Source organism: Lathyrus oleraceus, chromosome 3 (genome assembly GCF_024323335.1).
Source record: "Lathyrus oleraceus cultivar Zhongwan6 chromosome 3, CAAS_Psat_ZW6_1.0, whole genome shotgun sequence".
Lineage (NCBI taxonomy): Eukaryota > Viridiplantae > Streptophyta > Magnoliopsida > Fabales > Fabaceae > Lathyrus > Lathyrus oleraceus.
In genome coordinates this window covers 62529363-62550260 of record NC_066581.1, presented here as the reverse complement: position 1 = coordinate 62550260, position 20898 = coordinate 62529363, and the positions used below count along the sequence as shown (strand labels likewise).

General features: G+C 36.5%; 1 protein-coding gene and 1 long non-coding RNA gene across 2 annotated transcripts in view; one reads left to right on the top strand and one right to left on the bottom strand.

Annotated features, from left to right (window-relative positions):
• Positions 1–7146, bottom strand: part of LOC127132550 (uncharacterized) — a 39987-nt gene extending 32841 nt beyond the window's left edge. The window contains exon 1 of the long non-coding RNA XR_007806775.1: positions 7008–7146. This is a non-coding gene — a long non-coding RNA (uncharacterized LOC127132550). The remainder of the gene's footprint in view (positions 1–7007) is intronic.
• A 2820-nt stretch (positions 7147–9966) lies between these two features.
• Positions 9967–10638, top strand: LOC127129676 (uncharacterized). The gene is made up of 2 exons (XM_051058820.1): positions 9967–10216; positions 10310–10638. Exons 1-2 carry the CDS (start codon positions 9967–9969, stop codon positions 10636–10638), a joined length of 579 nt encoding a protein of 192 aa, XP_050914777.1.
• The last annotated feature ends 10260 nt before the right edge of the window (positions 10639–20898 follow it).

The window sequence follows — 20898 nt, the reverse complement described above, 5'->3', positions numbered from 1 at the left end:
TAGGGTTTGAGTGAGATGAAAAGTGAGAGAGTGTTTGTGAGTGCTAGTTCAGACTACACTACTAAAAAGAAAAATGGTATTTGGGCCCAAAATAGTGGCCTGTTGAAACTTAAATTGGTTCTGCCACGCAGAGCTCGCTACTGCTTCGTCTAGCGAGCAACTAGCAAAGCGTCGCTACTGCCTTCGCCTAGCGAGCATGACAATATTTTGCTTTTCAAAATAGAATGCAATGCATAATTCAGCAAGTTTCTTCAAGATGGACACCAATACAACATAACAAAAAGCTTTTAAAAATACTTACAATGTTGGGGTGCCTCCCAACAAGCGCTTTTTTAACGTCGGATAAGCTCGACAGTTCGATGCTCACTGAGGAGCATCCAAGGAAATTGTGCAGCTTCCGCGATCCACTTTGTTGTTTGAGCTTCTGGGATCCATTTTGTTGAGCAACTTCCTCAAGGGATTTGTTGTCTTCAAGAGGTTCTTGATGAACCTTCGATAAAATCTAATACCACCCTTTTTCGGAACTATTTGCACAAGGCTCACCCATTCACCATCGGCGATAGAACAATTCATCCCGACCTCTACTAGTTTGACAACATCCTTCTTTTTCAGCACCCGCATCAATTGATTCTCTTCTTTTGTGGACAAAGTATTGCTAATGATCACGGGTTTAGTACAGTTATCATCAAGGTACACATACTTCAAATGTGGCTCCAGTTTTGGCTCCTCCACTATATTGGTCATATCCTCGCCTTCCCTTGTCTTTTCATGATAGACAAGTTCTCCGTAAGCCTCTAATTCATGCAACCATGCTTCCATCTCTCTTCCTTTATTTTTGGTCGAAACTTGGTAGACTCCGATAAGAGATCTTTCGGAAGGATTAGAAATATGAACCTGGTTTGCGACCTCCACTAGCTTCTCCTTTGTGGCATCGATTCGGAAAGAATCATGTTTATCATTAAGATGCTTTTTGGCTTCAAAAAGATGGAAGGCTACCTCTTCATTTTGGACCCTTACCTTCATCAAACCGTTGTCAACGTCAATCATCGTGCGCGCGGTTTTCATGAATGGTCGGCCAAGAATAAGCGGAGCATCGTCGTCCTCTTCCATATCAATAAAAATGAAGTCAACCAGGAAGAATAATTTATCAACTTTGACTAACATGTCTTGAGCCACTCCATATGATGCAGTGGTAGACTTATCGGCTAGTTGTAAAGTCATCTTAGCAGGTTTGATATCAACATTTCCCAATCTTTTGACAATGGATAGGGGAATTAAATTGATGCTAGATCCCAAGTTAATCAAGCCATTACCCGTGTAGGTGTCTCCGATGGTTACCGGTAAAGCGACTTGTCCCGGATCGGATTCCTTCCTTGGGAGAGTTTTTTGAATGATGGCACTACATCGTGCATCAAGCAAGATTGTCTCTGGTTCCGTGTACCTCCTCTTTTTAGTAAGTATGTCTTTTATGAATTTTGCATACTTAGGCATTTGCTCCAATGCTTCGGCAAACGGAATGTTCACTTTCAATTGTTTGAAAATATCCATGAACCGGGCGTAATGCCGTTCATTCTCCCTCTTAGATGGAGCATGTGGGTACGGAAGGTTTTGGATTGGAGTAGCGCTCACTACCTCCTTTCCTTTAGCAACTCTAGAACTTCTCGCTCTTTTCTTTTTCACTTCCTCCACCTTCACTTCATCACTATGGTTTTTCTCAATTTCCACACTTTCTTTATTTTCGACTTCACCGTTCTTTTCATCCTTTTCAACTTCTTCATCACTCCACTCCCCAACTTCACCATCAATTCTATCCTCTATTATTTTCTCCTCATCATTTTTCTCAACCTCTCTTTTTTCACTCTCATCTCTTTTCTTACTCTCACTAATCAACTCCCTTCCACTTCTCGTCGTTATCGCCTTACAATGTTCCTTAGGATTTGTTTGCGTGTTCGCCGAAAAAGAAGGTCCGGGTTGTTGTTTTGCTAGTTGCTTAGCAAGTTGACCGACTTGAGTTTCGAGATTTTTGATAGTCGCATCGTTGCTCTTTTGATTAGCCATTGACATTTGCATAAATTGTGTCAATGTCTCTTCTAACTTTGAAGTCACGACCGGCGGTTGTTGAGGTTGGTAAGGATTTTGGGGAGGGTTTTGACGGCTAAAAGAACCACCCCCATAACCTTGGTTATGGTAGTAGTTACCCCTTGGTTGGAACCCTTGATTCCCTTGAAAGTTTTGTTGTTGATTTTGGGTATGTTGGTTTTGAGGATGTTGTTGATACGGTTGTTGTTGATACGGTTGTTTTTGTTGTTGCCTCGGTTGGTAGTCTCGTTGGTTCGCCATGTAGTTCACTTCTTCGAACCTGGGAGGTGGACAAAACCCGGTGTCATGCTCACCTTTGCAAATCTCACAACAAGCTATTTGTTTAGCTCTAGAAGGCTCTTTCAACTATTTTATTTGTTGAGTCAAGAGTTCAACCTGTTGTGAAATGAGTTTGTTTTGGGCAAGAATGGCATCGTTCGTCCCAAGTTCAAGCACTCCCGGCTTCTTCAAAGAGTTGCCTCCACTTTGACTTTGGAGGTTATTTAGAGACATTCAGTTAATAATATTTGTAGCTTCTTCGACGCTTTTAGACAATAAAGAACCACCCGAGGTAGCATCCAACAAAGTCTTGCAATTCAGTTGAAGGTCATTTTTGAAAATGTGGATTTGAGTCAATTCGTCAAAACCGTGCCCTTTGCACTTCCGAAGCATGGATTTGAATCTTTCCCATGCCTCATTCAACGATTCGTTGGTCCCTTGTGAAAACACGGAGATGGCCGTTTTGGATTCCATGAAACGGTTGTGGGAGAAAAATCTTTCAATGAACTTCTCTTCCAACATGTTCCAATCCGTCATAACTGCAGGTGTTTGATCCAAGTACCAATCTTTAGCTTTGCCGAGCAAAGCATGAGGAAATAATCTTTTGAACAACGGTAGCTCTTGAGCTTGATCAACTCCGGCCGCCAATGCTATCTCATAAAATTTGGTGAGAAAAGCAAAGGGATCTTCATGGTCCATTCCGGTGAATGGACTTCCATATAGCAAGTTAAGAGTTCCCGTCTTCATCTCGGCTTGCCTTCCCGTGTGGTTGGCAAACTGAGCAGTATTCCTTGGACTGTTGACACAAGGTGTGGACATGGACGGTGGTTGTGGTTGTTGATCCATGATAGGTATGAACGGTGGTGGATGTGTGGTAGAAGAACTTTCTCATTGTTCTTGTCGTTGTCTAGCTTGTTGCCTCCTTCGTCTCGTTTTTCTATTCAGTCTCCTAGCGGTTCTTTCAATCTCGGGATCAAAAAGAAGTTCGTCCACAGGAATCTGCCCTCGCATAAAACGAAAGTTGCACACTAAACCAAACAAATTACAATCACAAGTCAAAAATTCGAAAGCTAAAAATTAAGCAACTATTGCGATGCTCGCAATATCAATTCACAATCCTCGGCAACGGCGCCATTTTGGTGAGTGTAGTTTTAAGTGTCGGGTTTTTGTTATCGTCTCCACTAGGATTGTGAGATATCGTCGCCGTTCGACAGTTGTTTCAATTCTTAACTCGTAGTAACAAGGGGGTTTTGCTTTTAGTCACAGTATCTTGCATAAAAGTGTAATAAAATGCGGTAAAAGTTTTGGTTTTTCTATTTGAGAAATATTGTATATGTTCGATCAACAAAACTTATAAACTCCTTTAGATGACAAACTATTTCACAAAGTCCTCCCAATGTGTTTATCTCTAACACACATTGTGGGTTTTCCGATTTTGATCCATTGTTTATCTCTAACATAATCTATCAAAATGACAACTTTTTGGTTCAACCTTATGGTGAACAAAATCATTCATTACTATCTCTAGCTAACAAACAAGATTGGATGAAAACCTAGGTAAAGAGTTGGTAAACATCTCTCGATCATAAACCAACACAAAGAGTTTTTAATAAAACAAAGTTTTCACCATATATTCACATTAAAGAGTTTACAAATGAAGATCATCCCATTTACACACAAAGCTAATGATCATCTACATCTAACCTTGACAAAATGAAGAACTTAGCCACTCATTTTCATGGTGGCTTGCACAACAAGTCTCGGTTGAAGGTTGATCAACATCCAAGTCGAAGAATCGAGATTGGGTTGGAATCCACCTTCTTTCTGTAGAATAATGTTAAGAGATGAAGAAAAATGGGTTTCTAGGTTACAAAATATCTCTAGAGCAATGCTGAAAATATCTAAAAAAAGTACAAAGTATGGAAGTGTAAAAGTATGGCTCCAAAAAGTAGCCCCTGCTACTTATAGTGCTGCTACTGAGTTGTCATGCTCGCTAGGCGAGCAGAATGGTTCGCCTAGCGAGCCCCTAAAATAGGCACCAGTGGCACCTGCGCCCAGAGAAAAATCCTTTGCCAGATTTGCATGTTCGCTAGGCGAACAAAACCTTCGCTAGGCGAAGCCCACGCTTCAACCTTCGCTCCAACGAGCTTAGGAGGTTTTGCTACTGGAATTGCTCGCTGGGAGCTCGCTAATGGCTCGCCTAGCGAGTGAGTGCTGGCTGCACTTTTGACCAAGTCTGGGCGTGTTCGCTACCACCTTCGCTGGCTGCTCGCCTAGCGAGTTTGTTGATGTTTGCTACTGTAAAATACTGGAGATGTTCGCTGGATGTTCGCTGGGTGCTCGTCTAGCGGGCACTTCGCCACAACACTCGCCTAGCGAGCGTGCTGATGAATGCTTTCTTCTTTTGGTCCCTTTGCCAATTTTCTTGTGCCTTCATTTTCTATTATTTCATGCCTAATTCCTGCACAATAACGCACGAATCAAAGGTACCAAGATCGTTTAACATTGTATTACGATTCATCTAAAACAAAGGCGGTTTCGAATGTTTTAGCAACAAGAAGGAGTGAAAGATGCCCATATTTGATAGCTCAAATAAGCACTTTTGGGCATCTAACAGGCAACTGTTGACTTTTGGGTCAACCAGTTGACCAAAGACAACCTTCTAACCAAAAACCATTTCTTAATCATTTTCATCATTTCCATATTTTAAATCCAATTCTTAAAACCAATTTCTATTCTTAAAACCAATTCCTAAATCCATTATCCAATACAAAAATCCATATTTCAATCCATAATCCATATCCAATTATAAACCAAAGTCCATTTTAAAACTTGTTTCATTTTCAAATTTTAAACCACTTTGAACCATATTCACCTTTCACCTTTTAAATCATGTTCATGTTAACCGATTTTGACCGTGAATCCTTTTCCATTTACAGACTCTTTTAAACCAATTCGACCATTTTACCAGACTAATCTTCGATACAATTCCAGCCATTACGCTTTAAAGTTCAAAATTCCACTTCCAACAATCAAACTCCATGCATTACATACACATTTCAATTCAACCTTTGGATTCAATCCAAAGACATTTTACCATCATAAACCATTATTTCTAATTGACAATTCAAATGCACTACAAACATTTCAACCATTAGTTGCAAAACTACACTTTCATTACATAAGCCAATTTCCAAAATCACATGTATTCAATTCCAATTTAAACATTACACAGATTCCTCACATTTCTAATTCAATTACCTACATTACACATTCAATGCACAAAAATTACAACAAAAGCCCAAAAAACACACTAATCCATACCAATTCATACATTTCAAATCCAATTATTTCCATACATAAAAACATGCGTTCCATGCAGGCCATGCATTCCAAATAACAGCATAAAAAAGGAACATCGGCCGGCAACAAGGTTTTGAGAGCTAATATGGCAAGTGTACCCAATGAATAATCTCCTCAATATTTGCTTAACTTGGGTGAACCAACTGTCATTGTCGCACCTCCCATTGTGGACTCATTCATGCAGTTGGAAGGATCGTACACTTCAAACAAACCCATTTAACCTGCAAATTTCATGAAAAAAAATAATAACAATTTCAAAACTGCTTCTAACTTCCCTCACCATAACTCAGTTCAAACTTATGCTTTCATCACCTCCAACATAATCTAATCCAATGCAAGCCTTACAACATGCCGACCATAGCTCCGTAACAAAGACCGTAAATCGTTAGCCTGCAAAAACACAAATATACATCAACCTTTTCCAACATTAAGCCATTTGAATCCACAGCATAACAGTGGAAAGAAGGAGGCAAAATAGAAGCATAGCATAATAGAGAACTGGAAACACTCACTGAAACCATGACTAACTTCATATGAGAACCGACTCGGTAACTAACCTGCCAAGTGCCATAACTTCCCATGATTAATAGCAACTGTCGAAACCAACTCGAACCGAATTCCAACTCTCTTCAACCGTCCTAACCGCCTAATCAATTCCAACTGTCGCCAACTGTCGCCAACTGTCATTGAATCTAACTAATTCCTAACTGAATCCACAATTTTCCATAACCTCCACAACTTCAACAACCTCCATAGAACTGAACTGGTTTCTTCACCCGTTTTTTTTTTCTTTTTCCATCTCCATTGCAACCCAGAACTGACGCTGACTTCTCTTCATCGACTTCTTCAACCTCACAATCACATCCACCAAACCCCCATTCGCCTCCACCCTGCAACCCGCCGCGGAATCCTCCAACTTCTCCAAATAACCACCAGCTTCCACCATCTGCTCTGAATGAGGTCCACATAAAAATCCGTCAACCTGCATAATTTTACGGAATCTCCTCCAATCAACAACAGAACGTAACAGAAACAAAAGAAGAGGAAAACGCAAAACGGAAGGAGAAAACTCACGGTTTCGGGAAAAGGTCTTCATCGATCGAGATTCGACGGGCCTCAGAAGCGATTACCTTCCCTCTTCAAAGAAAGGATCCAACGCCTTTCCCTCTTCACTGCAACCCCACAACGCAACCCATCAGCAATAGCGACTCGTAACACGCGTACCACGCGACGTCAAAGCAACGACGCCGTAACAGAATCGACGGATGATGACGACGGAGCATAACCAAAGGAGATGATCATAACCTTGCGTTGACATTTCAAATCGGAGCATCATCGTCATTGTTCATCCAACGCGTCATCAACGACAAAACAGATCGGAGAAGACGATTTCAGATTCACGTTGATTTGAACGGCCACCGAAGGTGAGTTTGTTGTTTCAATCTTTAACGTGAGTTTTTCGTATTTTTTTCGTTTTGAAGCTAACGCAAGGTCGCGTTCTGGACGATTGTTCGAATTCCGGAAGAAGGTGGAGTTAAATTTCTTAGGGATGTTCGTGCTGAGCGTTGTTAACCTTGGAATCTCTCTGTAGTGACATGGCCATGGATTTGGTGACCCGATTGGAATTTGAACTCATCTTGGAACTTGGGCCTACGGCCCAAGTATTCTTCACACATAACTATCCATTTTCATCTCACCTACAGGTTCCAATATTAATTTGGTTCTTAATCCTCCGTTTAATCCACAATTAACAATTAATTATTTAGGGTTAAATTTTGTTTTCTTAATAATCCTGATGTTGGAGGGTTAATTTGATTGATTTAGGATAGTTCTTGATTTTTTAGATTTTAGGAATTTAGCAATTTGGTTTATTAATTAGTTAATAGAATTGATTAGTTAAGTAGATAGTTAATTAGAAATTAGGTTTAATCAAGTGTTAGATTATGTTTAATTTCTTAATTTTCCAGATTTAATTCATGGTTGATTAACCATGCCATGATTAATTTTTAAGTCATTATCTCTTGATATTCATTTTGTTGATTTTTGTTGAGATTAACATGGTTGATTTTGTCAAGAATTTTCCCTTAGGTTAATTTCGACTCAATTCAATTTGTATGATCATGTAGATTAGAATTCAATTCTTGGAATTTGGATTGTTAATTCTCCGTATGATTGATTGTGATCCTAATGCATGTTTAGGTAGATTTTAATTTTTAGAATTAATAGTCACTTTAATTGCACATTTAATCGATTCTTTAGTTTATGATCATATTGTAAATTGAAAATCCCATTTCAATTTAGGTGAAGAATACTTTGTATGTCTAATTCCATTTGCCATGATCACAGGATAGATCTTTGATTGTTTTTTCATTGATTAATCCATCACCTTTTGAATCGATTCTAACCATTGTATGTACTTACATATTATTGCATCATTCTCATTCATGCTAACTCGTTTGTTGTTTTGTGTTGTAACATATGACTTGGAGAAGCAAGTTCACTCTTAGCTAGCCATGCTCCTAACCATTCCATTTTCATTCAATAATTTTGTATTGTTTGAATTACCATGTCACTTGTATGCCTTAGGCATGATACATAGTTTAATAGTTTGTAACTTGTATTTTCTTTGCATTCCCTTAGGTTGTAATTGCTTACATCCCCCCATTGCGGGTTAAATGTCCCCCCTCCCCCTAATCATGTAATAGCTTAGCTTTATTGCTTTCTAGCTTAGTTCACCATACATATTAATAATCAAAGATAAAATACAAAACGATAAACAAAGCATTTCAAAAGAAACAAAAGGAACTTGACCCAACGTCAAGTTGTTTTTTCGAATAAAACTCACACCATTGTAACGCGAATACTCAATCCAATATCAAGTATTCTCCATCCACCTCATGATCCTTTATTCACATCTTCTCCATTCTCTTCTCAAACTCATTCTATCTCTCACCTCCATTCTTCACTCACTATTTTCATAATAAATTCAAACACTTGATTCCACGTCAAGTTCCTTTTTCAAAACCATTTTCATAACAAATCGGAATGCAAATGGGGTGTATGTGTTTGTACACAACATTCAAGTAATTGGGTTGTCGGCCGTACCTAGCCTAAGGACCCGACACTTGACTTTCCCCCTTAAAACATCTAATGATTCAAACAAGTTAAATCTAGGCGCTATGAGGAAGAAATAGAATAGTTAGGACACCATTGTCCTCTCGATTCCCAAGTACTTTGATTGTTGATTGTACTTAGTCAAGGGTTAGAGACTTGTCTCCCTCTAAGTTCCAATGATTAAACTTGCCAAATTCTTTTCATAATTCAAATCTCTTTTTTGGATGAAAAAGAGTGGTTAGGACCACGTTGTCCTCTCAACTCCCGAGTTATTGGACCGTTGACTGTATCTAGCCAAGGGTCTAATGCATGTCTCCATGCATCAAATCGACCCCAACAAATCAAATAATCTTTTGCCTTAGCGCACACTCTTCAAATCCTTTCAATAAGGACGTGTTACTTCCGTTCTACCGTGAACGAAGCTTAAGCCTCCATGTGTGAGCAAGTAATGTTTAACTGCTAGAGTGCGAACCAAGCGTATCCACTTTACCGCAAACAAGAAAATACTTTCTGCTCCCATGATAGAGTATACAAGCAAGTGGACAGTAGCGCGCGAACGTCAATACTGTTCAGTAAAAACAACCAAACAAATACGTTATTTTTTAGCCGGACTACGAAGCTCTAACTTCCCTATTGCACGTATGGGGATACGTAGGCACGAGGGCCCAAATCCTTGGCGAGCACACTAAATTAAAACTTATTTTCTCCCCCATCTTACCCTTTCATCTCATTCTCGATAGCAAGCAACTTACAGATAATAAACATCCATACATATTTGATACGAGCAAGTAGTTCCCATGGAGTACCATGGATGTGAGGGGTGCTAATACATTCCCCTTGCATAACCGACTTCTGAATCCACTCTTGGTTGCGAGACCGTTTTTATCATTTGGGGTTTTATCGCTATTTTCCCTTTCCTTTGGAATAAATAAAATCCGGTGGCGACTCTGTATTTTTCGCGGCGCTTCACTATCACCTCCCCTTTAAAAATTCAATCTCTCCACCACAACTCTACCTATATCTAAAGCCCAATTATTCAATGAACCAATATCACCACCCTCTTCCACTCCCTCATCTCGACCTTACTACACCATATCTTCTTACTCTGACCAACATGATCCTCAATCCCCTATGACCAACATTCCTTCACCATCTGACCAAACACCAACACCACCCTCTGAACATCACACGGAAACCCCCTCTGAAAACCCTATTACCCATCAATCTGAACCTCCCACTGAGACCATCCCCACACCATCAACACCTACATCTCCCACCTCTGAACCAGAAACCACCTTTCCCACCCTGGAAGAAGCAGTAACCTTATTTGCTGAGTCTTTAGTGGAGAAGATCAGATCACTATCTGAAAACTCTAGAATCAGTGATGATCCCTCTGCCATGAGGATTCACTGGAATAGAGTTATCAGATGGATGACATCTGAGGCTTTTAAGCTGAAAGGCCTCTCTGAACAAGTCCGAAATGACTTCATCAGAGAAGCTGGAGAGAGGTTGCAGAGCCGTCTGGCCAGAGAGGCAGAAGAGAGAGCTTGTAGAGAAGCTGGAGAGAAGGCTCGTTTGGAGGAAGAACACAGAGCAAGAGAAGCTGCAGAAAAGGATGCCGCTGAGGCTACTGCTGCTACTGCAGAAGCTGAAGCCAAAGCAAAGGCTGATGCTGAAGAAGCAGCACGCATAGCTGCAGAAGAAGCTGCTAAGGTCAAGGATTATGCTCTGACTCAGGGGGAGCAATCTCACTCTGATTTCGCTCCTCTAGTGTTGAAGACTCTGGAAGAGCTACAGAAATAGAAGCAGATTGTAAGAGCAAGATATGATCAACAGGACTCTGTCAACTCCAACATTCAGAACCTGCTGACTCAGTTGCTTCAGAGGATGCCGCCTCCTCCGAACCCTTAGGCACTTAGGATTATTTTGTTACTTTCTTTACTTGCTTATCTTATATCTATTCTCTAAGTGTTTTTCTCTCTGTTCTTCATAGCTTATAAACTTATTTGTACTTCTCTTTCATATATGAATTATATTTTGCCTACTCTCCTTACCAAGTCTTTTTGAGTTTGACAAAAAAAAGGGGAGAATAAAAACAGCTCTGATGAAATAACATCTAAGCCTCTTGCTGCACTGCGCACATTTAAAACTCTTATAAAATCCTAAGCTATGTAGGAAGTATCTTAGGTAAAAATAGGCTACTACGCAAGGATATCTGATAAGAACATCTATTATTTATTGTGATCTATCTCAGGGGGAGTCGTCACACATCTGACTCCGAGATAACTCCTTTAAAATCCTTTTTGGAGTATCATTGTTTCATCATCAGTCTGAGGTTTTTGTCATCATCAAAAAGGGGGAGATTGTTAGAACAAGATTTTGTCTACAATTCATCTCTAAGGTTTTGATGATAACAAAGGATGAAACAAATTGGTACCCTAACAAATTTATCTAAGTGTGCAGGACTCTAACAGAAAAAGGATCAGATAGACAAACATCTGACAATCACGGAAGTCCAGAACAACAACTTAGAATAAATAAAGACAGAAGCTCTGACTCTGAAGAAAAGAAAGCTCACAGAGTCTGATGGAAAGAAGACATAGACACTCTGAATCTGAACAGTACCACTCAACGGATCTGATGATTTTCACTCTGAAGAAGGCACTATCAGAAAGATATCAAGAACCTCTGAAGTATATATGCTCTCAGCAACTATCTGAAGATATACACGCTGAACAAGAACATCTGCCTCCGCGTACTCTGATTCAAGGACAACCACAAGCTGCAAAGTTTTTCTACTTTTGGTATGAATCTATTTTTGGAAGAGATTAAACGCTCCCCTAAATTGCTATGGAAAGGACAACAAGATTAATGACATTAAAAGTACATCATTGCCAAAGATTTTCATGAATGCCTCAGCTAACAGAGTCTTGATCAAATCACTATATAAAGGAAGGGTCATCTTCTTACAAGAAAAATAACATACACGAGAATAGTGCAAACAAAATTCATAATCTCTCTTATTCTTGGTAAATTCTGTTCACACGAGTTGTTGCTCTAAGTGTGAAATATTTCAGTTCTTATATTGTGTAACTACTGCTTACCTAAAAGCACTAAACACATCATTGTATTTTCAAATAGTTGTTGAATAATTACTCAAGTGACTTGTTAAGTCTGTAAACCTGAGAGGGCTAAGAGATCTCTATCTTCTTAGACGCTTTTTGTTGTAATATTTCAAGATTAGTAGATTAAGTCCTTGTTGAAGGCGAAATCACCTTGGTCGGGTGGACTGGAGTAGCTTTGAGTTTCAAGCGAACCAGGATAAAATTTTGTGTTGATAGCCTTATTTTTTGTGTGTGTTTTAATTGTAAAAAGTTTTTATTATCTGTGAAAATAATTCAAACCCCCATTTCTTGTTTTTCTCTACCTTCACTCTATTGGGGAAAATCAAAGCTAAATTAGCCTGCTGGAAAGGAAGACTTCTTTCTCTTGGAGGAAGGATCACTTTGTTGAAGTCGGTTATATGCAGTTTATCCATTTTCTAGTTTTCTTTTTACAAATCGCCGATGAAAATTTTGAAAGAGATAAAAAAGATTCAACGGAGGTTTTTGTGGGTAGCGAAAGAAGATAAGAGGTATATTCATTGGGTGGAATGGGGCAAGATTTGTAAGCCGATTCAGTTAGGTGAGCTAGGGGTGAAGCGTATCTGCGAACTTAAGTTAGCCTTATTATATAAATGGAAATGTAGGATTTTGGAGGAAAAGCAATCTTTATAAAGGAGTGTGTTAGTAGTGAGGTACGATAATATCAAGCATTTTGTTTTGGTGGGAGATTCTTTTGGTAGAAATAGAGTGAAATATTCTTAGTGGAACAATATTATGGTTAAAGTGAATAGGTCTGGTTTAAAAGAGTTCAATTTTGTACAGAATGTCAAGTCCAATCTTGGTAGTGGGAGCACGTTTCCTGTTTGGCATGTGGTGTGGAGAGACAAAGCAACTTTGAGCACTTTGTTTCCTGATCTTTATCAAGTGAGCTCAAATAAGGATGTGTTGGTGGAAGGGATGGATAAGTGACGTGACGGCGGCTAGGAATGGGGAGATTTTGATGTTGGTTGTGAGCTGGAAGAGGTTATGTTATCTAGGATTTGTAAGATGTTGCGTCTATTGGAGGGAGTGGTTTCGTTGAGAGGTAGAGAGGATGTCGCGGTGTGGTTGATGGAGCTATGTGGAGGTTATTCTACCAAGTCTGGCTATGAAGCTATGGCGGAAGGATATGTTACAGATGTTCATGTTGATGGTCTCATTCCGTCATGTAATATTCTTTGGAGTCTGAAGATCCCTTTTCGGATCAAAGCTTTTTGGTGGAGATCTTTTCTTAATATACTCCCGACGAAGGATCAACTAAGTAGAAGAGGTATTTTATATGTCTTTAACTTTCTTTGATGCAATTTTTGTTCTAATGTGGTGGAAGATTTGGATTATTTTTTTATTTTCTGCGGTTTCTCCAAAAAAGTGTGGAAGGAAGTTGAGATTTGGTTAGGGTTGAGTTTGTGGCATGGCAATACCGTTAGGAAGAGTTTTGTTTTCTGCTGTAATAGATTTTGCATAAATAAGTTACTTAAAGGTAAGTTAGAGGGTGTTTGGATGGATGTTATTTGGAGTTTATAGATACATATGAATGTTATTATGTTCAAGAGCTCAAAAGCTAATATCTCTTATTTAGTTTGGTCGATTAAACTTTTGCTTTGGAAGTGTTCAGTTCTAGGAAATACTTCTTACTCCAACTTTATCTTTTATGATTTTTGTAAGGATCCAATTCCTTGCCTAACTTAACATGTTATTGGTTTGGAAGTATTTCCGTTTCTGGATTTGTCCGACCTTTAGTAATCGGGTTAGAGTACCCCTAGTACTCTAATTATATATCCATTGCTTACAAAAAAAGGTAACAACACATTGAGATATAACAACAAGCAAAGATAATAAACAAAGTAAGATTCACACAAAAATATATAATAAAACATTAACCATAACATGAAGCTAAGATATGAAAAACATGTTCATCCATCCATCTTAGACTCAATCAACAACCTAATATCGTTTCCAAATCTTTTAACAAAGTTAGTGTGCATAACAAGTTTCCGAGTCAAAATATTTGGACTTCGATAAACTCAACACTATGGCAAAATCATATACATTGTTGGGTTCGAAGGTTCTGAGTGATGTGCATGTGGTTTCTAAGCTAAGGGATGTTGGTGCTATCATTTTGGGAAAAACTAGTCCCTCTAAATGGTATGGTGTTCCAAAGGTGGATTTGCAATTGTAATGTACTAATTTTGATATTGGTTAATTTATTAAAAAAGTAAACCTAATTCACTAGATAAAATTGGTAATTTTTAGACGATAGAAAACAAACTAGAGGGGGATGAATAGATCCCAAGTTAAAAACTCTAACAAAAATTGTTTTGAAATTTTTTATGGCGAGCAGAAGTGACCTGGATCGAATCGTGTAACCAAACCGCTATCGAAAAGCTCGGATATGTGTAATTACAATCAAAGTATGATAATAAACACAAATTTGTTAAAAAAAATCAACCATAATCAATTGAATGCAATACTAAAAGTAGAGACTATTCCCAATGATAAAATACACAAAATGCTATTGAGTCAAATTATGGAACACTTTGTGTGCTATCGATTTCGTTTGGAAATTTGTATGGTTTTGCTGATCTTCAAATCCAACCAAAATCTAACAGATCTTGATCTAATAAACAAAACCTTTTTCAAAAGGTTATCAAAAAGTTTAGCCAAACTTATTGATTGCACAGTCAAAGAATTCAACCATTTGTAAATGAAATGTAAGAGAGAGAGAAAGAGAGAGAGAGAGAGAGAGAGAGAGAGAGAGAGAGAGAGAGTACATAAGGATTTATTTAGGCAGTTTCCCAATCAACCTCGCTATGGGTACGTCTGCCCTTAATTCGAACTCAATTTAAGATAATGAAATTAACCTTACTTTGAAAAAGTAGAATACAAGAGTAATATAGTAATCCAACCCTACAAACCCTAAATTTGATGTTGATTCTATCACTTTCTCTTCCCTTGATCTGAGCTTGATTAAGTCACCCAACAATGCCAATTTGATTCACCGTCTCACGCTACTCCATTGCAAGAACCTTTCGTTTTTCAAAGCCTTCACTCGATCGAAATCAAATTATGAATTGTTGTAACCCAAGATTTACCAATATGATCCACCGCATCACGCTACTCCTTTGCAAGAAAACCCCGTTCTTCAAAGTCTTCACTCGATCGGAACCAAATTTGTGTAATCTTTCCCAAAACCTTCAAATCCCTAATTGATCTTTAAGGAAAACCCCAACTTGGTTTTCTTATTTGAAACCCTCAAAGATCTCAACCCAATTTATAATTCAACAACCTAAATTGTACCTTATCAACCGATTCTAGATGGCACCCAAACAAAGAATGTAGGTTGAAGATGATGATAACTATTTGAAATTCCAGTTTCGTGTCGGTTTACTCTAAAACCTTACTAAAAATGATGCATGCATGAAGTATATATAAGTATGCAAGTTAGAAGCAAAAGGAATGCAAGAGGTTTACAAAATAGTGCAAAATATCAAGATTTTTTATGCATGTGTCGGCCTATGTAAGTCATGTGTCGACCTGTTAGATGCATGTGTTGACCTGTATAGGTCATGTGTTAACACATTCAGTCGAAAAAGGGATACCATCACGCCTGACCAACTGTGGTGAAGTAGGGTGTGGTTGTAAGTTCGTTGTTTTTAACCACGGGCGTACAACTGTTGTCTTAGACTCTGTAGCATACTACCTATCACAACGATTGACTTAAAAAATAGTTGTCATAAATATAGGGTCATGGGATCGTTACCCAACTGCAACCAAATTAAAGCGCGTAAAAAATAACATTTCCCTACATTTATATGTTCCAAGCGTCGTGGTATGTGTAAGAGTTATAAAATACGGGATTGCTTGTTTTTCTCTGCCCCTTATTAACCATATACAACCATTTAAATAGATTTTTGAGATAATCATCAAAAAAATTAAACTGTTCTTGAAAAACAACTTAAACGATCCAATGTTTTTCTAATTGCATGCATCTTGAAACCCAAATTATTCAAAATAATGATGATGAATAAATGTCTTCTAAGTCTTTTATACAAAATTTGATTTTTTTTCTAGTTTATTTTAGAAACATCGAATTTTGTGTGAAAGACTCAGAATAACACCATTTATCATCATTGTTTTGAAGAATTCGTGCCATTGAATCATATTCTATAGGTTAAAGAAAAAATCATGAATTATAAGATGAATGTAATTCGATAAACACAAATCAATTGTAATCGTACAAACAATATGAAAAAATCAATATGTTAACATAAAATAGCAGTACATTATAATCCAACAAAATGTATCAACAGAAATAACAATAACATCAACATAACAACAACATACACGAAGAAGAAAGAATATGGAAAAAGATTTGTCAACAACAACCAATAATAAAACATGTGAAACCGAAGTAAATAATATGAAAATCATGTCAACTAACATTTATATACATTTATCAACATCAAAAACAACAACAACAATAACAACAACAACAACAACAATAACATACAACAACAACAACAACAACAACAACAACAACAACAAAATCCATAAACTCTTGAACAAGAAGAACATCATGTGAAAATCATGTGAAACATAACAACAACATACACGAAAATGAGATAATAGGGAAGAAGAAGAATATCTTAATGTATGAAGTACAAGATTGAGGCTATACTGTAGAATAGAAAAACTAATGACGAAGAAGAACAGAGAAAATATGTGCTAGGATTTTGCTGTGAGAGATACGGTGATACTGTCAAGAAGCGATAGTTAATTCGCTTATATATGGGTAAACTATTTCACCATAATCGTATTCAAAAACCGTGATAAAATGTAATTCCTTTCACAATGGTTGACATTAACAACCGTGATGATAGAAATTTTAATATATATATATATATATATATATATATATATATATATATATATATATATATATATATATATATCATAAGGACAACACTCATTGTAACAAAAAAGTAGAAAATTATTGAAGTTGGGATTCGAACTCTGTCACTCCATGAATGTATAATCACGATTAATTGTTTTTCCCATAATGCAATGTATTTTCATAAATATTAAAAAAAGAAAAGGCATCCAAAAATGAGGTATTATCACGGTTAATTATCAGACCGTTATAATTTAGTGTTGCCAAAGATATATTTTATAGTAGTGAGAACCTGTGAATCAACAGTCAAGCAAAACTAGATTAGCAAGTAACTAACCATAATAATCAAACTTTATGAAGACAAATAATCAATAATTAAATTTGTATCAAAAGCCAATAACTATCATCATGATTTTGTTTCAATGCTACCAAACGAGAACCAAATTTAAAAGAGTTAAGAAATAAAAAAGAAAGAGAAAAAAATCCATCTACAATATCATTCTGAATTTGGATATAGCCGCTAAATGCCATTGAATATAACGGAAATCAATTACCTAAATAATAAAATATACCAAAGAACTAAGAAATTATCGGTCAGAGTACCCTAAAGGCACTATTCTATAATAATATATCAAGAACTTGAGTTTAGACAAAAAAAGTAATATACAATAATATATTTAAATAATGCTAATCTTGTAAAAAAAGGAAATAAAATTATCACCTGAGTCTCATAAAGACTATATATATATATATATATATATATATATATATATATATATATATATATATATATATATATATATATATATATATATATATATATATATATATATATATATATATATATAGAATACAAGTTCTTTGAAATCTCATATCTCTTAGTTTTGTGAAGAAAGAAGGAGTCTAAGGCTATATATAGGATTCAATTTATTAATTCCAAGATGCATCAGTCAATTTGACTTTCTTTGTTCTCTTGTACTCTTGTATTATAGTGTTGTGAGATGTAGTTAAATATTTATTTTAGAGGGTGTCAGTGTACTGGGGGTCTGAGTTAGTTGAGGGTATATTATATGTTGTAACAATTTTTAAATAGTGTTATTATTTGGTTGTCTATTGACAACGGTCGTGATTTTTTCTCAAGTTCTGGAGTTTCCATGTTATGTTCTTGTGTTGTGATTGTGTTCCTCTTTTTTCTCTATATTTTGTTTGTTTTTTCCTAGCAACTGGTATCAAATATTTTAGTTCGATCCGGGGATAAGTGTTCTTAGTATGCTATGTGGTTGCAGTTTTGTCTAATTTTCAACATCAGAAAAGAATGGTAGTATTGTGAAAGATTTATTGAGTTGCATTAACAAATTCGCTGTGCAGTTTGTGCTAGAGAAAATTGATAGAAGAATTTTTTGACTTGTAGAAAGTTTAAGTAAAAAATATGTTGATACAATCAAGATTACACAAGGTGCAAGATTATGTCGGTGGTTGAAGAACTTCCTACCAACAATGAAGTTGCACCATAATGTTTCAACCTAATTTTCACCATGTTAAATTTTTTGAAGTGATTTACCTTCAAGTGGAGTATTCTCTTCTTTAGATGGAGTATGATAGTTTTTAAAACTATGATTGTCGGTGAAGACAATGTGAAATTCTTGGAGTTGTTTAACTTCAAGTGAAATTTATTCTTCATGATAAAGCATATGATTCTCGGTGATGATAATGTGAAATTCTGGAAGTAGTTTATCTTCAAGTGAAGTATATTTTTCATGAGAGAGTATGATAGTTTTTAAAAATATGATTGTCGGTGAAGGCAATGTGAAAATTCTTGGTGTGGTGTAGCTTTAAGTGACTATACTCTTTATGGTGGAGATTGTTGAGGTTGGTTGAAAATATACATATCGAAGAAGTCACACGTCGCTTAGTTTTGTGAATGAATAGTAAGTACAAGACTATATATATATATATATATATATATATATATATATATATATATATATATATATATATATATATATATATATCTTCATTCTAAGATGCATAAGTCATAAGCACTTTAAATTTGTAGTTGTCTTTCTTTGTTCTCTTATACTCTTGTATTAGAGTGTTGTAAAATATAGTTAAATATTTGTTTTGGAGGGTGTGGGTGTACTGGGGGATTGACTTAGTTGAAGATATGTTATATGTTGTAACAATTTTCACATAATGTTATTCTCTAGTTGTCTATTGAAAACGACCATAGTTTAATATTTTGTTTAATTTTTCCCAACAACTGGTATCAGAGCTTTTGGTTCAGAAGATAAGTGTTCTTAGTATGTATGTTCTGTGCTTGCAGTTTTGTCTGATCTTCCACATAAAAAAAGAAGGATAGTATTGTGAAAGAGTTGTTGAGTTGTAGTCACAAGTTCTGCTGTGTAGTTTTCACTAGAGAAAATTGATGGAAGAATTTTTTAACTTGTGAACATTTCAAATCAAAGATGTGTTGATACAACCAAGATTTCACAAGGTGCAAGATTATGTCGGTGGTTGAAGAGTTTCCTATCAACAAGAAAGTTGCACCATAATATTTCAACCTAATTTTCAATATGTGAATATTCTTGAAGTGATTTAGCTTCAAATGAAACCTACCCTTTTTAAATGAAATATGATCATTTATTATCAATGAAGACAATATGAAATTCTTGTAGTAGTGATTGGAGTACATTTTTATTTTGCTTTAGTTATGAATTTTTACATATAATTTATAATTTTCCTATAAAAATTAAGGTCTACATAATAAGTCGCCCGATTCTTATTATGTTGTATATAGTAGTTAATCTGCAAGCTTATTGTTGTTGAATAGAGATTAGATAGTACCAATTAATTTTGGTTTTTGTCGTAACTAATTGCAATTTTTCATAAACTGAATTATTGTTGTTTCATTATGATTAGTGACGTTCTAGTTTTTGTCATCTTTAAAAGAAACCAAAGCATGCAAGGTTGTCAAATAAACTAAAAAGGCAAGTAATTAAACTGTGAGAAAAACAAAAAGTATAATAATATAAAATATAGGGCATAGTAGTATTATGCAGGAATTAAACTCCCTTGTGTCAAGGAAAGTCTGAGAGAAAAGATAGATTTTGAGATAATAATTTTCTGTCTTTTTCATTACTTTTTGTGTCCTTAAATAGACTGCAAAGAATACAATTGTGCCTTAATTATAGGATCTAGAGACACTTGTCAGCATCTACTACATTTGAAGAAGAGAAACTAAATTATTCTTATCCCAAATATTGCCAGGTACTAACGGTAATAAAGGTTGGAGATAGTACTATGACAGCTCACACGCTTATCACCGCAAGATATTTGTTCACATTCTGAACCTAATGGGCAATTAGGTTGATCTTTTGGACCTTTCTCTTGGCAAAATATTGGAGCTGCTGTTGTCTATTTTATTTTTTCCTTTGTTTGTGTTGTTGGGACCCATTTGGTTTGTAACATTACCGTACCCATTGAGATAAATCTTGTCCTCAAGATTAAAGTGAGGGTACTTTGCTTGAAACAGTGACTTCTGTTCCCAAGTTGCTTCGGAAATTGGAATGTCTTCCCATTGAATCAGTACTTCTTTGATTTCACCATGCAGAGGTTTGTGAGCTAGCACAACAATTGGGGCCGGTTCTTGAGGCGGAAAAGCTACCGGATCGGGAAGGGGGGAGACCTGAGTAACTGGTTGGCCGTGACAAAGCTTAAGGAGAGACACATGGAAAACAGGGTGGATCCGGGAGGAAACGGGAATCTCCAGCTCATAAGCTACTGGACCAATGCGCCGGCGGATGCGGAAAGGGTCGTAGTATCGCTTTGCTAGCTTCTGTGAGGGTCGATGTTGGACAGAACTTTGTCGGTAAGGTTGTAATTTCAAGAAAACCCATTGATCAACTTCAAATTGTTTGTCCTTTCGATGGAGGTTTACTTGTTGAACCATACGATTTCTGGATTTGGTGAGGTTTTCTTTGAGCATACGGAGGATGCGAGCTTTGTTGTGAAGTAATTCATCCAAGGTGT

Bases quoted from the DNA above. Each gene is read 5' to 3' on its own strand.
- LOC127129676 (XM_051058820.1), top strand. From the start codon at position 9,967: ATGACCAACATTCCTTCACCATCTGACCAAACACCAACACCACCCTCT. The intron at 10,217-10,309 runs GTGATGATCCCT...TCTCTGAACAAG, and splicing joins ATCTGAAAACTCTAGAATCA to TCCGAAATGACTTCATCAGA.